This window comes from Pelophylax lessonae (genome assembly GCF_965119305.1).
Source record: "Pelophylax lessonae genome assembly, chromosome: 12".
In the NCBI taxonomy this organism is placed as follows: Eukaryota; Metazoa; Chordata; class Amphibia; order Anura; family Ranidae; genus Pelophylax; species Pelophylax lessonae.
The window spans coordinates 73,470,197-73,497,844 of NC_138779.1; the positions used below are offsets into that span (position 1 = coordinate 73,470,197).

At 41.1% G+C, this 27,648-nt stretch overlaps 1 protein-coding gene across 10 annotated transcripts in view; it reads right to left on the minus strand.

The window, feature by feature from the left end:
• Positions 1 to 27,648, minus strand: part of AGRN (agrin) — a 704,390-nt gene that overhangs the window by 486,855 nt on the left and 189,887 nt on the right. For 5 of the 10 annotated variants that reach the window (XM_082274328.1, XM_082274329.1, XM_082274334.1 and 2 more), the window contains exon 3: positions 23,056 to 23,076. The exons of the other annotated variants lie outside the window; for them this stretch is intronic. In XM_082274328.1, coding sequence (XP_082130454.1) covers positions 23,056 to 23,076 — 21 coding nt within the window. The remainder of the gene's footprint in view (positions 1 to 23,055; positions 23,077 to 27,648) is intronic. 10 annotated transcript variants of the gene reach the window in all.

Consider the following 27,648-nt stretch of genomic DNA (forward strand, 5'->3'; position numbering starts at 1 on the left):
AAAATTGCAACAGCTCCAGATTGAAAAGGAAAGGTCATTTTTAATAACATTCAATTACAATATGATTTGTGTTGCAATTGTATACTCTATATTGTTTTTTTTCTTTATTTGCTATTTTTTCCCCCAAGGAAAGTGGAATTACCCTTTAAGCTTGTTCTTTATCAAATACTTAAAACATACTAAAAATAGTGGATCAGTAGAATAACTAGCATTTTCAGAAGTCAAAAAATGAATCCCTGGTATTTCTCTTATGACAGGTTTTCTTTAAGATAGATGTGTGAGTCACACAAAATGCTGTAGTTGGCTGCTGTAGGATCAGATTACATGCAGTCTGTTTATTCGGAGTTTAGCTCTCTTATAGCAAGCTTCAGGAAAACACTTTTTAAGAAAGCTAGTCTATTATTTATAAGTAAAAATTATGTTTACCTAAAAAATGGGGTAAGATGTCCACTAATCTTATGTGTATCAGTTACAGATACATATATATATTTATACACACATACACACACACACTCACACACACTAAACTGTGCCAACCCGCTTGAATACAACATATAACACAAGTAGTAAAATGACTGAAAATATCCTTTTATTTACTCGATATTAACCTCCCTGGCGGTATGATTATGTCAGGAATTACATACCAAAAGCGGTACAATTCTTTTCATGGAAATTTGGCGTTATGTATTATAGGCCTACAATTCTTAGTAATTACTGACTTAAACCTGACCAAACCAAGACTCTAGTAGACATCCCAGATGTGATAAATTTGAAACACAAACGCATGAATTATAATCAAATCAATAATATTATTTTATTATTTAATATATAATATATATAATAAAATTATATTGATTAGATTATAATTCATGCATTATATATTATATATAGATATATGTGTGTGTGTATATATATATTTATATATATATATATATATATATATATACACAATATAAAATGTGTTTTGTGTAACGTTTTTTTTTTTGTTTTTTTATTTAATTTCCCTCCCTAGTTCCGCTCCCATGCAGCATTGCTGCTGCAGGGAACAGAACTAGGAAGTGATCAGACCGACGGAGGAGCGGCGGGACTCTCGGCTGGCGATCTCAGCAATGAGAGATCATCGCTGGATCGCCAGGATAAGGTAAGAGAACACCGCTGCGCTCTCTGCAATCCACCCCGAGCGTGACTCGGGGTTACCGATCCTGATATGAAAAATCAACCCCAAGTCACGCTCGGGATTACCGCTAAGGAGGTTAAGGGCTCTTTCAAATTGGACTGCTCCGCTACCTTCAGCAGGGGATCTGTGAGCGGATCTCCTGCTGAATGGTAGCTGAACGATTATTGTAAATCTGTGCCTGTTCATTTTGTGTCCAGTGGACACAAACAGACCCATCATAGTTATGAGGGCATTGCAGATGTAAACAGACGTGTGTTGGTTTACATCAGGCTACATCCGATCCATCAAATTTAGGTCTGGAAAAAGGTAAAGGACGCATACCATATACATTTTTTTTCCAGACCTGGATGAACTTAGAGGTAGTATTTCCATAGAGCTGCATGAAGCTTCCAATCAGGTCTGCCTGAAAAATTGACAGCCAGACTTAATAGGAAAACCCATGTGAAAGGTCCCCAAGGCGAAGAATCAAACCTACACTGCTAAGACGCAATTATTCCAGTCTACTTCACCTTAGATTAGTCCAGCTTGTATCAAGAGCTAAACCTCCCTCTTTTGCAATAGCAGTTCATTCCCTGAAGTCAAATTATCACCTGGTATGAGTTTGTCTTCAGTTTAATGCCATTGGCTAATATTAGATCCTTTCAGCAGCCAACGAATTTCCCAGTTGACACACTTTTCAATGGTTTTCATCGGATGCTTGAAGTGTGAAAGTTGTTCCTACACAAATACTGTTAGATTTCTCTAAAGCTGGCCATACAATATACAATTTTCTTTTTCAATTTCCTTTGGATTAACCTTCAACTATGTAGTGCTAGGGCCTGCCTGAATGCATACAAATGGTTTTTAGGTTTTGACCTCATTATATGGTTTTGGGTAAATCTAAGTTTTACAAAAAATTGGAGCTGTATTTTAGACAGTCGGGAGGGAGAGTCCCAGGAGGGCCGAGGAACTCATGGAAATCGCTGCACAGAGATGGGGAACAAGTAAGTATAAGGGGTGCTGGCGGGGCTGCTACACACAGAAGGCATTCTATGCATTAAGATAAAAAAAAAACCTTCCTGACTTTACAACTCCTTTAACTATGGATATAATGCAAAGGATTTATGAATTGTAGAACCAATGTTACCCCATCCCCATATGGCCAACAGATATCCATCAGCCAATCTGTGTAGATTTTGGAGTTAAGCTAGCCATTCACTGGTGGATTCTTGAACAGTCATATGAAACTTCTCAGTACAGTCAATAGCAATAAAAGGCCAATGCACTACCAATGAAGTGGATGTGGTATATAAAACAATATGTATTTAAAGATAGTACTAGCAAGAGAGTGGGATGAAGATGGAAAAAAGCTGCCAATTTTAGAGTGTCACCACCATATAAGAAAAAGCAAAATAAAAATGAAAAAAAATAGTTATTCACTGGAAATTAGCGCCGATTCATTTTTATTTTGCTTTTTCAGTACAGTCAATGCCTTGAAAAAGGTTGATTAATACATTTTGCTTGCTTTTAACATTTGATTTTGGAAAACATGGACTTTCTCTAACAAAAACAACATTAAAAAGTAAATTTTCCATCCTGCTCTTTGAATTTTTTCATCATTGCAGTCAGAAACAGATGACAATTTGACCCCACCAACGGATTAGAAAATTGACCGAACATCCTACCCTCAACTGCCTACTTTTACCACCTCCCTGGATGCACAACTGAAGGATTCTTAGTATATCTTTTGTGTTTATTAGTGACGTTCAATTGCCTATAAACCTTTTTATGTTCTAAATAAATGAAAACATTACCACTATTTTTAAATGTAGAAACTGCTTATTTTGTAGCTTATATATTTATTAAAGTGTCACAAAGACTTTACATAAAACAACCCTATCCTCGTAGCACCCCTTGAACACTGGGAATTGGTTTAAATGAACTGGAAAGTATAAGAAGGAGCAATTCCATCTAACAGCAGTACATCCAGCCCTGACTGTCATACAGAAATCAGTGATGGATTGCAGACAAGTTTAGGGTAAAAATAATATGCAGCTTGCACATGACTGTTAAGCTACAAACACCAGCAATGCTTTACAACCACAGGGGTGCTGAAATTTTACCATTTATAGAGTCAGTATCAAACGGTATGCGGACATAATGCCTGCGCTGGCACAACGAGACCCAAAGACGTACAATTAGTACTAAATGATGTTTACATGTTGGCCCTGATTCATGCGGTGAAAGTACATGCGCAGAATCACTTTCTTCAGTCATTTATGATTGGCTGAAGTCATTTTTTCACATGCGCCACATAAATGAGCCATTCGGGGTTGGCATATAAACATCAATAATGTCTAATCAGTGGCGTAAGCGCTGCTGATTACACATTGGTTACATTTACATTTTGGCCATCAGCAGCAACGGCGTCCAGTGGACTGCCTTTGTGCTAAATGATAATAGGTAGTCCTACTTTGGTGATGCTTGGCAAGCCCTGGCTTTGTCAAGAGGTAACAATTTATGTAAACTGAAAAACTTCAACACTGATAAATAGCAAGGTATGCTGGGACTTGTGTTCCTACAGGAGCTGGATATTCATTCATTAAAGTCTAGATGCATGACATGTCAGGAAAGGTGTCTGAGCCATGAAATTTACAAAATATGTGTCAACCCCTTACAGAGCTATACGGAATACATTACCTGCTCTCTGATTAACCAGCACATTAACATATAGTAAAGCCGTACATGATTCAGAGCAGTCATTTAAGCAATGATTGTAAAGCTACATTTTAGCCGGGATCCAATGGCGCTTGTGATGAGGAGCTCACTGCTTGGAATAATTGAGTATTTTCAGCTGGATGTGGTAGGATAGCTATTCCTCCCTCTGCACAGCAGGCCTATGAATTCTTTTTGTGTTCATCGAAAAAAAGGCAGAAATTCACCTTTGACTTGTACTTTTGCAAAACACCTGCTTTGTCTTTACTGGTGCTACAGTGACACCTGCTGTCCACAGTCTAAAATGCAGTGCACTACACATGTTATTTAATTTTTTGGGTTCACTATGCAGCAGATTAAATTGAGCGTTTGTCGGAGTCACAAATGCACACTGACTAAATAAAGGCAAGACTACGAGGTCTTATTTTTTTGTTATCAAATTGTTTTTGGCTGGCAGCACCTACATCTGTCTTTCCTTTGATTTTTGGTCCTGTTTTTTCTAAGCTGTGCCTGTAAGGTGAACCTGTCAGTACACAAATTCTAATTTCTGCCATTGTTTCAAAGGTCCAGACTTCAGTGTCAGGTGATTAGCTGACCCTGAACAAGCACTCCAGCAACTGGCATCCTAGAGTGTTGCATCAACACACATACTGCATTAAGGCAGCCTTTTTTGTGCAATACTGTGTGCTGCCAAGCATGATCATTGGGGATGCACTGCCTTAGTGCGTTGGGGTGCCACTCAACACATCACCAAGTTGTGTATTCAGTCCTAATTCTGACCTCTTGCTTGCCATGCTTGTTCCCTGTTGGTAACTCACAATTTAATACGGAAAGGACCTTGACTATGGCCCCAGGGCTTGCACTTTTTAAAAGAAGCCCCAAACAGCAGTACTGTCATTTACTTCACACTGGTTCACTTTAAAGCCCAACCCCAGACACAACTGACTTACTTTTATTAAAGCAACTGAAGTCTCTGCTTACTTAAAAACCATCTCCCATGATGAATGCTACCTTTAGGGCTACATTCACAAGGGTGTAAAAATGTTATTGATCTTATTACGCATGTTCTATTTGTAGCACAAAAGTTTCTGTGTAATGATCAGTAAATACTTGTGTACAATGGTCCTGGTTTTTTTTTTTCCAGTACCTGCTTCTGGCATACATGTATACAAATGTACTAAGATTTGTGGATTTTGTGTTACAGATCTGAATGCAGTGCATGTTTACGCACCTGTGTGACTGTCCCCATCGAAAACAATGCAGCTGCGTTTGCATCGATAAATAAAAAAATGGCTGTAACTGTGTTATGGTTGAGTGAATAACGCTTTGAATGGCTGTAACTGTGTTATGGTTGAGTGAATAACGCTTTGAATTCCTTAAATGCTCTTGTTTACATGTAGGTGGACATACAGCTCCTGCAGTACTTCCATGTCCGCTCACATCTAAGTGCTGCAGATCTCATACACCTCAGTGCTATAGAAAAGAGTTGGTGTTAAGCACCAACAGAACCCACGCAAGTGGAAGATAAGTAGTATTGGTGAATAAAATAGTGAATATTATTATTAATAAATAGTGTGAGGAAAAAAATTCCTAATTAGGAGCTGCAACAAATCGTGTAAAACGTGCAAGTGAGTAAACTTATATAATGCTATATAAAAAGTCGCGCTCGACCAAAATACACTTGGATTAGGTGCAAATTGTAAACATATATAAAGTGCAAATGCAAAATAAACTAAATGAATTACAAATTAAAACCAAAGTGCAAAATGCAATGGATATAATATGCAGACATGTGATCAAGGAACAAATTGGTGACAGTCCAATATATACTGACAATCCAATATATATATATAGTCCAATACACAATTTTGTAGGGGATTGGTAGAGTCTCTAGTAGCAACAAATGCAGCACTTCTTATTAGTGAGCTCCAGCACCTCCACCAAACACAGGATCACCCGGTGTGCACAAAAATGCTTACCAGATTAAACAGACCCCTTATTACAGGGGGTCAGTTTGAGTTGAAAATCACAAGTGGTAAAGACAGGGTACTTTGCCAGTAACGACCAGTATGTTCAGTTTCCAATAAACAACTCCAATACACCTTCAAACATCCTTAGTATCCTTAGTCACAGGGAATAGATCAGGCTGCAGATGGAGTCCTGGAGACATCTGATGGTCAGGGCACTGGTGGCGGAGATGACTCTTCTACAGAAGTCCACATTCAGGTGCAGGTTGATATGACGTGTGATGAACTTCTCCGCATCACAGCTGTTTGAAGGTGTATTGGAGTTGTTTATTGGAAACTGAACATACTGGTTGTTACTGGCAAAGTACCCTGTCTTTACCACTTGTGATTTCCAACTCAAACTGACCCCATGTAATAAGGGGTCTGTTTAATCTGATAAGCATTTCTGTGCACACCGGGTGATCCTGTGTTTGGTGGAGGTGCTGGAGCTCACTAATAAGAAGTGCTGCATTTGTTGCTACTAGAGACTCTACCAATCCCCTACAAAATTGTGTATTGGACTATATATATATTGGATTGTCAGTATACATTGGACTGTCACCAATTTGTTCCTTGATCACATGTCTGCATATTATATCCATTGCATTTTGCACTTTGGTTTTAATTCGTAATTAATTTTGTTTATTTTGCATTTGCACTTTATATATGTTTACAATTTGCACCTAATCCAAGTGTATTTTGGTCAAGCACAACTTTTTATATAGCGTTATATAAGTTTACTCACCTCAGTGCTATAGTCGCATCTCCGCCTCCCGCTTCTTCTGGTCATTCACAGAATGCAGTCTGGGGCTGTTTGTTTTGTGAATAGCCAGGAGGACGGGGAGGCAGAGAGGTCTATGAGAACTGCAGAGCTAACATCCAAGCAGGCACGAAAGAAAAGCAAGAGCTGTATTTATACCCTTGGGTAAGTAGGCAGTCTTCAACTCCTTCAACACAAGTAAGTTGAGCCCAACTTTGAGCTACAAAGGAGAATTAAGGGGTATAGAAGCTGCCATTTCTTACCTGTCCTAAAAATGTGACTGCCAGAAAAGTCATCCGACTGTCATATTGACTCCATGACATCAGTTCTTTCTCAGCATCGAATTAGATTAAGTTTGCAAATTAGGAGTTCTGACTTTGCTCTGATTTTCCAATCTGCTTGTTCAAGGTCAATGACTCAAAGTATTTAAGACAGGGACAGCCAAGCAACTAATAACTTCCAAAGAAGGTCAGCAATCGTAATTTCCAAATTTCCCCCAGTTAAGTTTTCCTTTACAAATATTTTAATGAGGCCTCTTGGGCAATGTTATCATGTTCGGTATTGAATAGATAGTTTTAGCAGCTTGGCCACACAAAACATTTTGATTTGACTGTCTACTACAAAACTTTCTTTTTTTTGCACTCTGGGAGTCATGAAAAAACCTCTGTGTGGCAACCATCAAAATTTAGATTGGCATCTTTTCATCTACTACGAAAAAACAACAAACTTGGCATGCAGGCTGCTGTTCTTACCACTTAATCAACAACGTCACTGTTACTGAAGCTGCCCTTTAAAATATTTCCCCTCTTGCCTTCAATGTAACCTTCATAAGCAATCTACTTACCTTCAGTACAGCTCCATAGACCTTCACTGTATAGCACTGCGGAGTGCCACATTGACTCTGCACAAAAGTACCAGATGGGCCCTGCACACTGTGGCCTCATTTTTTCCTATACACAAGTACAAATGAGGTGCTGGATTACGATTTTCCAAGGGTCACTGAAACTGTCACTGGGAACACTGGCTCCAGTTCAGCAGCACGCCACAAAATAGGGACAACCCTCAGGAAACCGGGACAGGGCAGATAATTCAGAATCCATGCACAAACAATCCAATGGGAGCACCAGACAAACATCTAAGAGTCCAATGTAATGTATTGATAAAACTGATCCACCAGAATATAGCCAACGCATTTTGGGGTTAACCCCCCCCCCCCCCACACACACACACACACGTCCTTATTAGGGCTTAGGAATTCTGACTCTGGTTCACGGACTCAGGTGAGCAGAAACCAAACAAAACTGCACCTTTTCCTTCATATATGTTGGATAGGTGGAAAAATATGAAGAAATATGAAGTATGAACTTTTAACCAGTAGTTAGAGTTTCACGGCCTTATTTTCCTTTAGCTCCAACAGACATGACCGGTCTCTGTTCCCCAGGCTGCATTTGTTCCTATGGCTGGTTCATACACATGTCCAGCCAAACTAACTAAAGCAATACAGAATGCAGGAGGGATACTATAAAGGACAACTCCATTAAATGTGAAGTTGTCCTTTAAGCCCAACTGATTTAATCAGTTGCTGCAAACCAAAGCAACCACATATCCCTGTTTGCTTTTAAACACTTACTAAATGCTGAAGATAGTTGCTCAACCATGTAACTGTCATGGAATTTCACATTATTCTATTGATATATAATCATAAATGTCCGTAAAAACACAGGATAAAAGAGAATTTAATTGAAGAATTTGTCCTTTGTGGTCTGTGTGTTCCAGATTTCTTCATTCTTTTTCCTACAGCTGGGCAAATTTTAGGAAATGTATTTTTAAACACAACTTGAACATGAAATGACAGCGCTGCTATTTAATATATCTGAAGGCAGGCTTTTGTCGTTAGGCAGCAGGATCCCATAGCCCAGTACTTACCTACAATTGTTCAGGCACAGGCTGACCTTCCATGAATGCCAGTTTAGTATAAGGACAGTACATACTGACATGGACAATTCAATCGTATTCTATCACAAAGTCACAGCGACCCCATAACTGTAAACAGCATAGAGAGTAATATCAGAAGTCATTGCCTTTGAAGTATGGGTGCCCAAGACATAGCCCAACCCCCCCCCCAAAAAAAAACAATTTTTCTAATTCATCAGGCACAGCTTCAAACAGAAAAAAAACATTTAAAAGAGATGTAGAGCTTCTGCCTAACAACAATCAGTTTCCAGCTACAACTCTGCAAAATGTCTACTTAATGAAACACTGCAGGGAAACTAGAATACTTTTCAGTCAATTTAATTTCTGAACCCTATAAATCTAGACTGTCTGTCTTTGTGTTTGAGAGGGAGGGGGGCATATACGTCCCGTGACTCATTCCGTTATGTGTATAATCTGATATCCCACTTTTCAGATATAATCACAACACGGACTATTCACAGTATAGTAGTTCAAAAGCCTGGCGCTAGTTGGCTCAGTTTCCTAGCTCATGCCACCTACTATTTTTCATATAAATCTTACTAAACAAAATAAAATAATCCCGTGTGTGTAAAAACGCTATAGATTCTCTTGTCCACAGTCGACAAAGGTTTTTTTGTCTGGATTCCCTTAAAGCCCAACTCTGGGGAAAAACAAGAATCCCCTCCAACACCTACCACCCACCCAGATAGCAAACAATTGTGCTGCAAGTTTATAAATTACTTGCTAAGTTATTGCTAGACTTGCCAGGCTTCAAAAATCTACATGACTCCAGATCAACTTTCTTTGCACACATTCTGCAAGTCTGGTACAAGTTCTGGTTCAGTTATGTTGTGCAATAGTCATCCCACCACAGGGGTCACTGTGGCTGAATTTTCAGGCTATAGACTTGCAGAGTTTTTGCTGCAGACTCACCACTGCAACTTTTCTCTTTCTAGAGACTTGCCGTGCAAATTTGCTACAAATATGAAAAGCGTCAACTAGAACTTGTGCTTCAAGTGCTCTGCAAGTGTACAACTTGCTGGTGAAAATTTGCAGCAGGTTAGCAGACCTACAATTCAACACTGCCACAAATTTGTGGCAAGTTATCCTTGCTACCTGGGCACCCACCTCTAACTGATCACTAGAATGAAAAGAGAAAATAATAAATTTAAAAGCCATGCATAAATAACATAGACACTTCCAATTGGCTGTCCAGCGGCGGAGTCCCCTTAGGATCCAGAAGAGCTTGACACCATCACAATGGAACTGCAGGGGACCAAAAAGCATGGACACATCTGAAGCGCTGGATTAGTGGTTCCCACACCCAGGAAACAGTGCTGGTGAAAGACCCAAATGGTGTGCTTAGGTGAATATCACTTGCTTTACAAGATAAAAAAAAAAAAACAACAGGATGGGTTCAAACTGGCGACCCTCCAGCTGTTGCGGGACAACAACTCCCATCATGCCTCAGCCTGTGGGAGTCATGCTTGTAACTGTCTTCCTTGCATTCGCATGGGACTTTTAGTCCTGCGACAGCTGGAGGGCCGCCACTTTGACACCTGTGTAGGTGAGAGTTGATATTTGACCTAGGGATAGACCAATTATCGGCAAAGCCGATATATCAAGGGTTGATATGCACTTTCCCCGATATATCAGTATTGGCCCCGGAACTGGCCGATATTGCCGATATTTTTGGGACATCATTCTGCCTTCTTAGGCTGCCTCCCTCGCCTTGGACAGCCTCGTCTGGAGTCAAGACTAGTCTCGCGGGAGTGTATCACAGCCATACACCCACCCACAGCAGCCCGGTGCCAGCCAGCCACCCACATCCACAGGCCCTGTACCAGCCAGCCAGCCACAGGCCCTGTACCAGCCAGCCACAGGCCCTGTACCAGCCAGCCAGCCAGCCAGCCACAGGCACTGTACCAGCTAGCCAGCCAGCCACCCACAGGCCCTATACCAGCCAGCCACCCACATGACCTGTACCAGCAAGCCACAGGCACTGTACCAGACAGCCACCCACAGCCCCTGTGCCAGCCACCCACACACCACAGGGTGCCAGCAAGACAGCCAGCCACCCATCACAGGGTGCCAGACAGCCAGCCACCCACAGACAGGGTGCCACCAGCCAGACACCCACAGGCCCTGTACCAGCCAGCCAACAGGCACTGTACCAGCCAGCCACCCACAGCCCCTGTGCCAGCAAGCCAGCCATTAAGCATTAAACAAAAATGAACATGTTCAGTACCAGATTTGTGTCAAAAATTGTCTTTATTTTTCAAAACTTGAAATGTACAAAATATGGGCCTCATATCAAAGTTAAGTTATTAAATTAACTGAAAAGGTAAGCAGCAGTGGTCAACCTGTCTTTCAATATAACAAAAATCTCAAACAAAAGAAGGATTTAATGATTGCATTAGGGTTAAAATGAATCTGCTATTGTCTTAATTGTGGTCATTCCCATATCTCATTTACATGTGCAAACACAGGACTGGATGTTAAAACACCTGAAGAAAAATCAAGTGGAGGTTTGTTCCATAGCAATCAAATTACAGGTATTATTTTGCTAGTGAACACAGCAGCTCCTTTATTTTGGAGTAGATTCCTTAGATCCCTTGTTTGATGTCTTACTAATTGTTACCTATCGTCAGGCTCTCACTGCAGTCAGTAAATAAGCTAAGTTTTCATTACCAAGGAAAAGAAAATAGACTTCTTACTCCTGAAGAAGCGAAATGGCTATTTATTAATGTATTTTTAATGAGAGGGAGATAAAAAAAAAAATGAAGAGCGCATTCAAATATTTGCAGAAAGCCATCTGTATGTTTCTGTAGCAGCGATAAACATTTCTCTTTGATGTATCTATTTCCCACTCTGCCGCCAATTTCTGTGTATAGGACCCCACAGCCTTTCCTGATTGCATGTGTTGCTTTTCAAACATTCAGATGACACCCAAGCTATCCAGAATGTATTATTCAAATATCTGTGGGCATTCTCCATTATTTTCAGCACAAGAGAACATTCATATTTAATGAGGCCCACAAAAAGAGCCGACGTCAGAGGCAACAGGTTTTTTTTTCCTCCTCTCTCCCTGGGCTCCCATCCTCTGCAAGGAACAGAACAGGAGAGGGTAATTATGCTTGGTATCTCTTCCCCACTAGTTTAGGTCCATGAATAAAGCATTAGCCTATTGTCTGCCCTGCTAACTGGCAGTACAAAGTGCGTTGAGACCATCGCAATGCAGAGCAGGCCCCTGATGATGACTTCATAGCTAATCTCCAGTGACGGGAAACTGAATTCAAGAGATGTTTTCCTGCAGGTGATATAACCACAAAGAACACTTTTTTTCCTGTTGAGTATTTTAAAAATTCTGTTAATGGTTCTATGACATGTAGCTGAATAAATATTAGAACAAAGAAAAAAAGAGGGTGTTGTCAATAGCAACCAATAAGTAAATCCTAATTTAACGTAACAGCAAAAAAAATAAAATAAATGAAATAAATGGTAACACCTAACCAACCAAATGTATAGCTATATCTATAGCATAACTATGTGCTGTCTATGTGCATAATGTTTAACCACTTCTGGACCAGAAAATTTCCCCCCTTAATGGCCAGGCCATATTTTGCAATTCGGCACTGCGTTACTTTAACGGACAATTGCGCGGTCGCGGTTGTACCCCAATAAAATTGATGTCCTTTTTTCCCACAAATAGAGCTTTCTTTTGGTGGTATTTGATCACCTGTGCGATTTTTATTTTTTGCGCTATAAACAAAAAAAGAGCGACAATATATATATATATATATATATATATATATATATATATATATATATATATATATATATATATATATATATATATATATATATATATATATATATATATATATATATATATATATATATATATATATGCTATATAACATTCCCCCCCCCCCCCAAAAAAAAATGTAAAAAATCAAAATAACATTTTAGGCCAATTTGTTTTCCGCTACATATTTTTGTTTAAAAAAAATCACAATAAGCGTATTTTGATTGGTTTGCGCAAAAGTTATCGCGTCTATTAACTACGGGAAAGATTTATGTCGTTTTTATTGTTTGTTTGTTTTTTAACTAGTAATGGCAGCGATCAGCGATTTTTAGCGGGACTGCGACATTGCAGCGGACAGATCGGACCCCTAACTGACATTTTTGACACTTTTGGGGGGACCAGTGACATTACTACAGTAATCAGTGCTAAAAATATGCACTGTTACTGTAATAATGACACTGGCAGGGAAGGGGTTAACATTGTGGGTGATCAAGGGGTTAAATGTGTACCTAGGGGCATGTTTCTAACTGTATGGGGGTTGGGCTTCTGAAATGATTACAGAGACCTGTGATCCTATATAGAAGGATCACAGGAGCTCTGTGATCATTTCAGAGAGAAGAACGGTCAGCTGACCGTTCTTTTTCAGCAATCGGAGCCGCCTGCCCTATGCATCGGAGTCCCCACTGATGAGTGAGGCAGGAGCGCACGCTGGCCCCCTAGCTGCAGGCTAGACCTACGTTGTTTCGCTCAGGAGGGCCACCCTGCCTGCCGCTGGTGACGGGCGGTCCAGAATCGGTTAATCCAGTCACAGTATGGTTTAGGCAATATAAACACATTGCCTGTTGAGACCGACAAGGCTATTAACACTAAAGTGCTAAAGTGAACATAACAGACAGTCCAGGAAAAAAAAGGTAGAGGTGAGGTACTGGACAGTGATCTTTTAACCTGTAGAGAAGAGTTATTAACCACTTGCCGACCGCTCACTGGAGCTCTACTGCGGCAAAGTGGATAGTTCCCGTCCAGCGACGTAGACCTACGTTGCTGAACTCCTCCCCTTGTGGGTGGCGCAGGCGCGCCACCGGAGGCTTGCTCCCGCTGTATTCAGTCACAGCGGGAGTCGGGCCAGGGGATGAGCGGCGGTAATTACCGCCGCTCTTCCCCGATCGTCGGGGAATCGAGTTTGGAGATCTGGATCTCCTAAGTGACAGACAGTGACAGATTGCAGGGTTCAGCATAGCTGAACCTGTGATCTGTCCCTGTGTCACTCAGTCACCTCCCCCCACACACGTTAGTAAGCAGCAGGCATACATTAACCCCTCCCTCTCCAATAAAATTAACCCCTTCCCTGCCAGTGTCATTTTTACAGTAATAGTGCATATTTATAGAACTGATTACTGTAGTAATGTCACTGGTACCCCCAAAAGTGTCAAAAATGTCAGTCAAGGGTCCGATCTGTCCGCCGCAATGTCGCAGTCCCGCAAAAAAAAATCGCAGATCACCGCCATTACTCGTTAAAAAAAAACACCAAAAATGACAGAAATCTTTCCCTTAGTTAGTAAACACAATAACTTTTGCGCAAACCAATCAAAATACGCTTATTGTGATTTTTTTTACCAAACATAGGTAGCAGAAAACAAATTGGCCAAAAATGCAAAAAAAATTTTGATTTTTACATTTTTGGGGGGGGGGGAATTTCATATAAAAAAATGTGAAAAATATTGTTATTTTTTCAAAATTTACGCTCTTTTTTTGTTTATAGCGCAAAAAGTAAAAATCGCACAGGTGATCAAATACCACCAAAAGAAAGCTCTATTTGTGGAAAAAGAAGAATGTAAATTTTGTTTGGGTATGGCATAGCACGACCGCGCAATTGTCAGTTAAAGTCGCACAGTGCCGAATCGCAAAAAGTGGCCTGGACGTAAGACAGCAAAATCCTCCGGTGGTAAAGTGGTTAATTGAGTTCAGCAGCTCTCCACAAAGCATTTTCCTCTTACCATCCTAAAACCCCCACCACCACCCTCCAAATAACTAATGTCACCCAATTTGAGAAGTCCATGTATGGTTTTGCCTAAAAGGGTGCCAAACCAAAGTCTGAAGAATCGGAAGTCCAATGTTGTTTCACAAGTAGCAATAGCTGTCTAGACGACGTTTCTGAGGCCAAAAACCCTTCTTCATTAGGGCTTAAGCAATGTATCAATTGTCTACTGGACTCAAAGCCAAGCTCTTGCATAAAGATCTATGACAGGACATTAGTCAATGCTTAATCTTGCCTGCATCAGTGGCAACACAGCGTGGGCTAGAGATAAAAAAGACCTGTCTAGCGCTGGTCTAAGATGGCCTTGCATTCACCTTCCGCCTCATGTACCAGAACCTCCCACCCAGCAAACTTGCTTCATGTACAGAATGCAAATACTGATTTTTGCTTTGCTTAGCTCAGCTACACCAGTGCTTTCCACCATGTAATGTGAGTCCTACATGAGACAGTGATGTACAGAGAAGTAAACAAACAGCAGGGCGCTGAGGTCAGTATCAAATAAAAATCACTTTAATAAACTAAGCAGCACACTTACATTGAAGTTAGCATGAAACAGCATATATAGGGAACACCTGAGACCAATCAGCTGTGACCAGTATGAGGCTGTAGGCATCACTGAGCAAACAGCGACCGAGAATGACATGGAGCCAGCCAGCTCAAGGTATATTATTATATTAGCGGTGGCTTTCTCAGTTGCACAAGAGAATGACAGCTGTCAAAATATCTGCTGGATGTCAGGAGAGGGGATGTGCATGACGCGTTTACAGGGACTTTGCCATCTTTTAAAAATGCATGAAAAAGAGGGAAAAGTTCCTGAAAATGCTTCATGTACATACCCCCCCCCCCCCTCTCCCGACATCAAACAGCCATTTTGACAGCTGTTATCTATGTGTGCAACTGAGAAAGCCACCGCTAATTTCCATATCTTGAGCTGGCTGGCTCCCTGTCATCCTCGGCCTCTGTTTGCTCAGTGATGCAAACAGCCTCACATTGATCACAGCTGCTTGGTCTGAGATGTTCCCTATCCATGCTGTTTAATGTTAACTTCAATGTACGTGTGCGGCCTATTTTAATAAAGTGACTTTTATTTGATACTGACCTCAACGCCCTTCTGTTCATTTTCTTCTATATTGAGATGATCCTACCCAGATCTTCTGCAGGTGCTGCAGAGGTTCCAGTCTCTGCCCCTTCTCCTGCTCAGCCATCCATCCAATTGCCCCATCCCTTCCTCTACCCTGTTGATGGTCTACAGATACAGATGAAAGTTCCAATAGACCAAATGATTCTGCACTTCTCCTAGAAGCACTGTATGTACTGTGTACTTGTACACTTTTTGGATCTACAGAGAAGTAGCTAGAATCCCTCATACACGAGTCATGGGTCTGGGTGATGCTTGTGCGGTTTGGTGTGCTAAAGCGCCTAAAGTAAGTAATAAAAAAAACTAGAATAAAATGCTCAGGAAAATATGGAACAGTGAGCATTTATAAAGGAAATAGCCACACTGAAAAATAAAATAGGTAAATGGTACAATAACAGATAAAGAAGTATAAAATCAGTAAAAACACATGGCGGTTCCATCCTTCCTCAAATGTAGAACGGGCTGCAATTTGTCAAATCCTGGAAGTGCGACTAATACCCACTCATATTGTGTGTTCTCTCGAACATGGACTATATTAACATGCTTGCCTCGCGGTAATGATCTGTTACAACAGCTAACCTAGAAAGCACTCAAGACTCCCAAAGGGTCAAGGCTACACTCTGGGAATCTCATCAATCACTCCGGAGATGAACTGAAGGCTAAGGTTGTGGGGAACATGCTGGGATTGAACATGTTCGGATATGAAGCCTGCCTGCACAAACATGTATGTACGCCGTGTACAAACAGAGGGTCACACTCACACAGGTACAACTGACTGATCTCAGTAGGCTTCTTGGGCTCTGGGGCTGGAAAAGAAATGTACTTCTACCTATATATGAGCAGCATCTGCAGATGTAAGAAAAAACACTATAACTCATTATTATAACTAAAAAGGCAGTGATTTTTGTTTTTTTAATGTGTCAACTAAAAAAAAGCAGCTGGACAACAACTATAGACTCTTATTTAACATTTTTAGATATGAGGCCAATATAGTCAGCCAACTGGTAAAATATAGGAGAAATAGTAGGAATTGATTTGTTAAAGTGGTTGTAAACCCACTTTAATGCCTTTTACCTATAGGTAAATCTATAGGTGCTGTAAATATATTTACATTGCATGCAGCCGATGTTGTCATCGACGCATGCGCTCTGAAGAAACCGCCGTCTGTGCCGTTTCTTCAGAGCCCTGTGCCATGACTGGCGGCTCCCGCGGGCATGCACTGGAGTGACGTCTCGAGGCTCCAGTCAGTAATTCACCCGGAGTCCGCAGACTCGGAAGGAAGATGGGTGAACATGGATGCAGCTGGCAGCAGTGACAACACGGGTTTCATTGCAGGTAAGTGTCACATAATGTGCTAGTATGCGATGCATACTAGCACATTATGCATTTACTTTGCAGGGGGAAAAGAAAGAAAAAAAAAGTTAAGAGTTTACTTCCTCTTTAAGAGATAATTCAGCAATGAAGACCTGTGGTTGCTAAAATATGGTTCTGTGTCCTTGGGCAAAAAAATAACACATCCAGACTGCATCTGACATAAGCCCCAAATGCTTTCATTTCTTTACAGGCTTTTGAAAATTAGCTAAACCCTGTGCAGAAAACTAAAGGAATATTTTAAGTGGTTGTATTTCATAAAAGATGCATTATCTCTGAATGACTGAACTCTAATTGACGAAGTATGAGGAGTGGGGGGCCTCCCCAACGGCTCAGAGAAGGAGAATACAAACAAAATGATTTCAGGGCAGATCTCGCATTTCATGTAAGCGCTAAACTTTTCTGTAGAACCGGGATACAATATGTGCAAAATATTTGCCAAAAGAGGGCAGCACAGGGCTTTGGTATGTGCATACAGTGTTTGGTTTTCTATGTTGGGTCTTTACTGCAGCCAAGCCGAAGGACAGCTTTTATTAACAAAATGAACATTATCCCAGTTTACCTTTATTGTTCTAGTGTCATTTATATCTTAAATTTTTTTTTGTTTTTTTCATATATCTTACCACTTAATTCCTTAAAATCAACATTGAACAAACATTTCACAGCAAGAAATGAGCTTGTTGGTTGCCCAATTATTGAATTCAAAATGTCCAGCTTGCTATGCCAGTACCCATTAACACGGAAATAATAAAATTTGCCCTTGCCAAATTGACATGTCAATTCCATTCAAGATTTCAATATACAACTGTTAAAAACGCAACCTACCAAACAAAAGCAACACATCTAAACAAGCATCTAACGTTAGTAATCAGAAGTTATGAATGCATCATGGAATTGTGGCAAAATGTTAATTGATGGTGAGTAAACCAAAGACTTTCTAAGCAGAAAGTATACTGAGATCCAAAAATTTAACCAGAGCTGAAAAGCTAATTGTCGAATAAAGGGGTTAAAGTGGTTGTAAACGCACAAGGTTTTTTTCCCCTTTGCATTCTATGCAAGAAGGGAAAAAAACCTTCTGTGGCCAGCAGCCCCCTAATACTTACCTGAGCCCCCTCTCGATCCAGTGATGTCCACGAGAGCCTTACCACTCCGGGGACTTGCACTCCTGATTGGCATTTAGCAGCAGCAGGAGCCATTGTGTCAATCACAGCCAGTGAGCCGATCAGGAGACAGAGGGGCCGAGCCACAAGTCGGGTGTGTGCATGCTTCGGTGCCTCCACAGCACTCTGCTTGTTGTGGGGGCACCCAACGGGAGGGAGGAGCCAGGAGAACCAGTGGTGGGACCAGAGAAGAGGAGGATCCAGGCTACTCTGCAAAACCTCTGCACAGAGCAGGGAAATATAATGTTTTTGTTTTGTTTTTTAAACAAGACTTTAGGCCCCTTTCACACTAGTGCGACTTGTCCCGCGATTTAGGACCGCAAAATCGCATGACAAGTCGTTTTTCATTATTTTCAATGAGCCCCATTCATATCAGTGCGTTTTGAAGTCGCACCGACTTCAAAGTAGTTCCTGCACTACTTTGGCATGATTTTTAATGCGTTTTGAGGTATATAGCCCTGAGCCATTGCTCAAAATCACGTCAAAATCGCGGCAAAGTCGCGTCACAAAATCGTGGTAAAATCGCATAAGTGTGAAAGGGGCCTTAATATAGCTTTAAGCCAGCAGCACCTTTTTTTTTGTCTATATAATGCTGCGTTTTAGTGCCTATTTTTCACAAGGAGGTGGAGGAGATTTACTAAATCTAGTGTAGCTCTGCATAGAAACCAGTCACCTTCCAGGTTTTATTGTCAAAGTTCCATTTAACAAGCTAAAATTAAAAGCTGATTGGTTACTATGCACAGCTGCACCAGATTCTAAGTGCACCAGTTTTAGTATATCTCCCCCAGTGTGCCAAGGTAAAGAAGTTAGTTACTAAACATGACAATATACATCGGATAAGGCTCTCCCAAACGGTCATGGCCACCGTCTTATGCCTATAGTATCTAGCAGGGCCACCCAGCTGACTTAGTCCCTGTTCACACTAAGGCGACCTGTGAGGCGACCTGGTCGCCTCACAGGTCGCCGTAGGTCGCCTTCCATAGGGAAGCTGCGGACCCGTTCTAATAGGAGCGACACAATTCGCTCCGACTTAGAAAAAGGGTCCGGAGCTTCTTTGGGGCGACCCGGAGGCGACCGCCATAGACTTCAATGTTATGAAGTCCGTGGCGGCTGCTCCGAGGTCGCGGCGCGCTGCTCGCACCGCGACCTCGGAGGTCGCCCCCCGAAGTCGGATCGCCCCTGTGTGAACGGGGCTTAAGGCTGGGGATACAAATAATCAAATGGGATTGAACACTGTTTCAGCTTAATATACTCAACCCCCCTCCCAAAGTATAAACTTGCACGCTTTACTGAGCATCCAATTTTACAAGGCATAGTGTCTATCTATAGACACTTTTTTTTTTTTCGTTTTGGATTATGTAGTGAAAAATTACAAACCCCCTGACAAATTTATATTGTTTCCTGCACTTCAATTAGCTAGATTATCCCTCTCTATTAGACACGATGACCTTTGCACAAAGACAAAAAATGACAGAAAATCCTAATTTTTTCAGTTGTCACCAGAACAAAAAGTGAGAGTAAATCTTCTAAGGACACTTCGTTCCAGTAATTACTGTCTAAAGTTGGACAAACACGGTTATTTTTCTCTTGTTCAGTCCCACAAATTGAAAAAGAGAAATCACTTGATTCCTCCATCCAAATTGAAAAAGTTGGATGAAGGAATCTCCCCTGCCGGTTATTGTATTAATCTAAGCAGTACAACAGATTACATACTGGATGCAATACTGCTGAAATTTTTCACCCCGCACCTTTGATTTTGTAATCAAGTCCACCAAGCTGATTTCATCAGATTTATACAAGTATGGCTAGTATAGGAAGGGATTCCTCTTCTCATTGAAGAAGTTTCCTTTTTTTCCTCTTTTGTATGTCTAGAACAGGAATGAACGGTAAATCTCAGAAATAACTACTTTGGAACTAAAAAAATAAGCTGCCTTTTCTATTCATGGATATGCATACACTTTGGGGGAGATTTACTAAAAGCGGTGCACACAAAATCTGGTAACAAATCAATCAAAAAGTAACAAATCGGCTTCTAGGTTTTATTGTCAAAGTTTAAAGCTGATTTCCAACTTTCTTTTCACTAGAACTGAATGGAATGATCAATCCCAGCATAGATAATACCTCTGTACCACATCGTTCTGTTTTCTGCAGATCCCCTGATATTCTGGGTTTAGTTGTGGCTTTGTATCATGTGACACTCTGTATATCCTGCTGATAGACATTGTCCCTTCCACAGCCACTTCCTGCAGCAGCTAGAGTCTATAACACACCCCTCTGTAGTCTTCCAGACTCTAAAAATGATGTCATTTCCCTCACAGCTCTGATGGTGGGTGGGATTGAATACATCCTAATTAGCATCCAATCCCGCCCGGTTACACCTACAGAAGGAGTCCAAACCTCCCAAGTCCCACCTCACAGATCACAGCATTATTCCAAAAAGGAAACCCCTTCATACAAACACACATACAAGCCTGTTCTGAAAGCTAGCTGTGCTGCTGGTGGGCAGGATTAAATGGATCACAATTGGAATTCAATCCTGCTCAGTTAAATATGCCGACCAGTGTGAACAGGTAGCTTCCCCCCCCCCCCCCCCTCAGATCCTGCCCTCCCAGAGCCCTGCTCTCTTACATATGAAGGAGACATTGTCATGATAACGTACCATAACCCTTCCTCTGTAGTCTTGCAGTAAGCTATTACAGGCATTCTGCAAGACAGGAATGACACAGGAGGGGGTATGACACATTTACACCTTTCACCACCCATATGAAGGCCCAGAAACACCCTGAGTAACCCTAGGACCCATCCACATCAATTCCCAGAACTCCTACAAGTGGCTCCCATAGCCAGCCCTGAGGCAACAGAGGCTCAAAGGATCCTGGGACATGTAGTATGAGGACTGAAAAAAGAAGGAAACAGGAAATCAGAGAACTCTAAAATTCAGCCAGGAGGAGGAGGCGTGACATCACAGACACAGAAACCTGCTGTATACAGCCAAAGGAGGTAAGTTACACATAAACTGACAGTGGGGCTGTGATTCATTTACATGCACAAAGCATCTGTTGTTTTTGGGAGAAAAATCTGGAGTTATTCTTTTTTTCATTTTGAATAGAGTAATGGTGGGTTATAACTCCTGTCTTTTTTGCCATCTTTATCTCATTAGGAAGATTTCTCTTAGCTTACAGATTCTGTGTGCACCAGTTTTAGAATATCTATTAGATTGTTAGCTTGTGGGAGCAGGGCCTTCCTAACCCTCTTGTATTGAATTGTATTGTTGCTGTATTGTATCTCTTTATATTGTAAAGAGCTGTGCAAAATGTTGGCGCTATGTAAATCATGAATAATAATAATCTCCCCTTTGTGTTTTTATATAGCTAAAGTATCTACATTGTGCCTTTATCCTATTTTAACAGTCTGTATCAGCTTTAATTGTACCTTTGGGGAGTATATTTTTAAAATTGACCTGCTATGAATCGCAGGCATCTAAGTTTCTGCATAACATTCCTGACCCCTATATAGGCACATGGGGTGGACAGTAAGATGGTCAGTACAAGTTATTAACCAGGTTTTAGGAGTGAAGCTGCAATGTACAGAGGATCAGATGGCCCATGTAGACACCTGGATGGTATTAAAGTTTCTTTTCCTGTGTGGGTTTTGAATCTATGAAGGAGTAGCCCTATCAGGGGCTGACTGGCAACTTTCGGCCCAAGTACAATACAGAGATCCATGGTGCAGCGACTCGGCCCTCCTTCTTTTCAGCCTCCTTCTGACCCCCATTCCAAGCTGTAGCTCCGCTCCAGGTACTCTCTACCCACCGGCCGATTCCAGGTTCCCGACCTGGCCAGCAGGGGGTGGTTGAGGGGAGCTGGGACAGCTCGGTTGGGGCTGGCCTGGGTAGAGTCTCCAGTGGGGCATGGAACCGGCCTCTGTTTTCTCAGACACAGTTTACATCATTCATGCAGGAGGGGGGGGGGGGGTCTGCTCTTTGTCCTGGTCTTTGTCCCACACTCAGTAGGTCAGCAGCGGGGAATTTTTTTTTTTACTTCTCTTCACCAGGAATCATTTAGGCATGTCTGTGGCAGAAGCGGTGCAGCCTTTTTACAGTGCATCAGAGTGGCCCAGGGGGCAATTGCCCCCCTTCCCCCTGGCCCAGTCCTCCCCTGAGCCCTATCTTGGCATTTTGTAAAACCAACTTGCTTCTTAACAAACTACAAATCAAGGTTGACTAACCAATGCACAAAGATTAGCTGGTTATTTACTTTGATAAATTAAAGGAGAACTCCCATAAAATTAATGGGCCCCAGCCCGAGGATAAATTTACCAACATATTCCATTTAACAACTTTTCATGTTATCTACTGAAAAATTACATGCAAATTGAGGATCTTGCTGAGATTGTGATGCATGACTTATTGCGAGCTCAGTTTCAAACACTGGAGCCAGCCAATCAAAAACAACTAGAAAAGTTCCACAGCATCCCAGGAGCTAAATTCTTTCCCTTCTGAATATCATATTAATGTCAGGTTAGTGGAACAGTAATAAGAAAATGTAAATACCTTTTTTTAAATGGATAATTGCTATACTTCTTTCCCCCTGGTAAATATGTAATAAAGATTTTCAGCCTGAAGGGCATTTGATTTTTCAGCAGTTTAATATGGGACTCTCTGTATGAGCATGTTAGATTATAATTGCCCTACCAGGAGTTCTTTTGTAAACATAATTGTTTGCTTTCTTATTTTATTATCCCTATAATAAATAATTAGTTTTTCTTGGCAATGCATTGATCAGATTGCAGAATTATTTTGTGGCACAAAGCAACACAGCCCAGGAACAAGATCCATCATTTGCAGAATAGAGGTAAACATGAATGAGTCGGCACATTAAATGCAGCATCATGAAACAGATGAGGTGGTGAAGAATGAGCACATGAGATGCAGAGTGACAGCCCATTACTTACCGGCACTAAGCCTCCTGTGCTCTACAGAAAGCAGGTGCATTAAGAAGAAGAAGAGGAGAAGAAAAAGAGTTAGTTTAGCAGCAAAAAAAAAAGCCAAACAAGCAAAGCACACGTATATCAATTTTCAAACTCATCTGTCAATGTGACGCTGCAGAAATTGCATTGGTTTGCCACTACACCCAGTCCAAAGTTCCTGTGCTAAATAAAGAGAGGTGGAGAACTGAACTAGACCCATATAGAGGTCAGCATAAAAACGTCCTAACCTAGAAATCTCACTTACATCACCCTTGACTTAATTAGATAAAAACAGATATTAACGTTGCACTAATCTCTACTGTAATGAGGTAAAGAGTACATAACATCCCCCTTCCCTGCTCATCTCCTGCCCAACCTGTGCCTAAATTTGACATTGTAATAGACCACTGAAATGCTTTCATGTCTTGAAAAACATGGTGCAAGAGCCCCTGAGGCCAGTTATTAGAGTGAATGCCTTAAAAATGGCACAACTGAAGCCATGGCAGCTTGTGCAACTGCTGGGGGCAGAGGAAGCCAGGCTGAGTTCTGCAAAAAAAAGAGAAAAAGAAAAAGAGAAAAAGAAAAAGAGAAAAAGACAAGAGAAAAAAGGAAAGGAAGAGAAAGAAAGAAAGAAAGAAAGAAAGAAAGAAAGAAAGAAAGAAAGAAAGAAAGAAAGAAAGAAAGAAAGAAAGAAAGAAAAGAGAGAAAGGAAAAGAAAAAGAAGAGAAAGAAATAAAGAAAAGAGAGAAAGGAAAAGAAAGGAAAGGAAAGGAAAGGAAAGGAAAGGAAAGGAAAGGAAAGGAAAGGAAAGGAGGAAAAAGAAAAAGAGAGAAAGAAAGAAAAGAGAGAAAGGAAAAGGAAAAGAAAAACAAAGAAAAGGAAAGGGAAAGAAAGGGAAAGTAAAATAAAGGAAAGAGGGAGAGAGAAAGAAAAGAGAAAGGAAAGGATGAAAAAGAAAAAGGGAGAAAGAAAGAAAAGAGAGAAAGGAAAAGGAAAAGAAAAACAAAGAAAAGGAAAGGAAATGAAAGGAAAGGGAAGGAAAGGGAAATAAAGGAAAGAGGGAGAGAGAAAGAAAAGAGAAAGGAAAGGAGATGAAAGGAAAGGAAAGGAAAGGGAAGGAAAGGGAAAGAAAGGAAAGAGGGAGAAAGAAAGAAAAGAGAAAGGATAGGAAAGGAAAGGATTGGAAAAAAAAAAGGAAAGGAAAGGAAAAGGAAAGGAAGCGCCTGTTAGTAGGCATTCACTCACCTACTGCCGCCACGTCCCTCACCTTGTTGTGTCATTGCTGCATCACCAGCCGCCCCATTAAATTGAATGGGACTGTCGGTGAGTCAACAGCGGGTCAGAAGAGGAGCCGCTGCAGGATAGAGATGACAGTTGCTCTTTAAAAATTATGATTTAAATCGAGTTCATTTAAATCAAGCCTTTTTACTAGTGATTTAAATTGTGATTTAAATCAACTTGATTTAAATCAAATCCACTCTGTACAGGAAACACATGTTCCTTGTGCCTATTGAAATATATAAATGGAGTATAACTTTCAAATTATGATTTTCTGGGACATTATTTATTCCCTCACTCAACCATCTATATAAATTGGATTAAAAGAAGATGTACTTTCATGTTGATAATCATAACAACACTGCTTACTGCATTCCTGTACAACTTGCTGTAACAATTCTTGGGTATTAAGACCGGGCAGGGCTGCGGTGGAATTAGTGCTAGCATGTTCTGCCAGACGATAAACAGTGTGGTGGATCTGTAAGTCGTGTCATAGAATGTTAAGCTGCCATCAGAAACTTTTACTGTCTATAGGCAGGGCCCATTTATTAGGAGTAGAAAAAGGTCCCCTTTTATCTACAGTTTTCAGTCCTCGTCCCCCCATAGTCCATGTTGAACATCCCTTCCTGTGTCCTCTTCATAGCAGATGTGCAAAGAGGCAATAGCAAGACCAACTCCCTCTCTATGTTTAAACTGTGAAAAGCAGGGACTGTCATAGGTGTGAGTGATGACTGCCATAATATTCTTTTCACTAAAATCAAGTCGTAGAGGACTTTGTTTCTAGCTAAGGAGTGTAGAGTGTAGCAAACTCTCTATCTCAAAGGCCTCCAACTCGTACTGTTCTGAAGATGGCCCGGCTCCCAAAGATAAAGATTTATTAATCGCTTTTGGACCGGAAGATTTGCCCCCTTGATGACCAGGCCAATGACAGGTACAACGGTTTGCGCAGGAGAGTCAGCCTGCCACAGGCGGCTGTGGTCTTTAAGTGGTTAAACAAGGAAAAGATCAAATTTCAAAGTAAAGTAACCCATGTTTACTAATAATTTTTTTCCTTATTGTGAATTTAAATCTGATTGGCTGTTATGCATTCCTGCGCCTCCTATACCAGAGTCAATATAAGAATTCCTCCATACATCAGAGTTCCCATTAGAACCTCAAAATATCACAGTCCCCTTTTACATAAGAGTTCCCTCTTTACATCAGAGCCCCCCCCCCCTTAATACCACAGCAGGCCCTAGTTTAGAGACCCCTGGTCCACATCAGGATCAAATTGTTTCTTCCCACTGCGATAACCCTCCATTATCATGTTGTAAAGTGCTGTGCATACTGTTGGCGCTATGTAAATCCTGTATTATAAAATTAATAATTATCATTTTATATCTGGAGTTTTATTATTTGGTAACAGAAATAGAATCCTTTCTTCCTGCTCATGATGAGCCAAGTAGAATATTTTTGCTAAAATGCAGACTAAGTAGTAATGACCTCCACATTGAAGTTTCCAAACACGCTGTTTTCTAACTTCCCTGCAATCCAATCCTATTCTCCTGGGTCACACTGCCTCCCCCACCTTCCTCCTTCTAATCTGTCCTATTGTCAGGTCGTCCAAGGACACTCACATTTATTTTCATGGTAATGTACTTATGAATATATCTAAAGAGAGCAATGGACCCAAACATACTGTATTATGTAACACCATCCAGTGTGAAGTCTGGACATTCAAGGCTTTCTATGGTATACAGGGCCAACCAATATATTACCACTGAGGCCCCGCAGGAACAAATAATCTTCATGTTTTGCAAATTAGATTCTACAAATGACATGACTTAAATGATAATTACATACATTTTACAGTTTTCAAATACTGGCAGGTGAAATATTTTTTACTTACATACACATACTGCCCGGGTACCAGGAAAGTACTTCTGGTAGCTATAGCTGTACTAACACACATGGGCGTCCACAGGTAGGGGCAAGGGGGGGCAAATGCCCCCCCCCCCCCCCGGAATCTCAACTTCCCCTTTCAAGTGGTTGTTAAGCCACTTTATACCATCCTGTCTGGCCTGTTTAATAATCCTGTGTGCCCCTGTGTCTGTGTATGTGTTTTAAAAAAATAAGCCGTTCTTTACCAGTTTTCAGAGGGCCGAGTGCCGCTATCGTGACCCGTCGGCTCTTTCCTCTCCCCGTCTGACAGCTGCCTGCAGTGGGATTCCTCACTGATGTCAGTCGGGAGGGGAGGGGGAGAGTAAGAGAGAGGCGGCGGGTCACGTGAGCAGCGAGTGACGTTCTGAAAACTTGTAAAGAATGGCTTATTTTTATAAAACACAGACACAGGGGCACACAGGATTATTAAACAGACTTTAGACAGGATATGAAACTTTAAATGAAACTTCAGCAGCAGGAGGAGACAGGCAGGGACAGAGGACAGAGGAGGACAGGAGGGCTGCGGATGACGGAGACATGTAGACTGACCCCGGTGTCAGGGCTCAGCAGTCATGGTATACGGTGGTCAGTTTACAGAGGGGAAGGCATAGCCAGGCAGGGTCAGCCACATATTTTAGGTGATACGGGGTGCCAAATTACACAGCAAAGCACTGTGCTGTATAACATGCTTTAAGGGAACAGGATCTATTTTTTTTTAGGTTAACAAATGCTTTAAAAATAAATGCTGTGGTTTGCTCTTTAAAAATTAATGCTCAAAATAAGTATAATGACTAAGCCCCTCCCCTTCATGACATTGTTGAAAAGGGGCGGAGCATGGTTGACCTTAAAATGATGCCCCCCCCCCCCCCCCCCCGAAGTTAGGTGGACGCCCATGCTAACACAGCTAGTACTGAAAATTGAGAAAATGGGGAACTCCTTACTTCGCTGTGCCCACCTGATGATTTACCTTGCCTTGGCAAAGTATTCGTTTTCAGCTGGTATGGATGAAAAAGTGCAGCATGCTTCCAAGTAAATTCACTTGTATTTTAGATAAGTATGAGCTTCCAAGTTCCATCTGAGCTTCTTCACAGGTAACTTTTACTCCCTTTAACTTACATCAGGTTACTTCAAGCTGCTTCTGCATTCAGATTGACTTGTATTGACAGAAAACCAGTTCTGACATAAAAAACGCCCATGTGCACAGGCTCTTAAAAAGAGATGCATGGGCTTAGAGCTGTACGATTCTGGATAAAATGAGAATCACAATTTCTTTGATTAGATTCTCGGCATAACATCATCTTTCACATTGTAAAAAAATCGGGCTAACTTTATTGTTTAGGTTTTTTTTTCTAATTCATTAAAGTGTATTTTTTTCCCAAA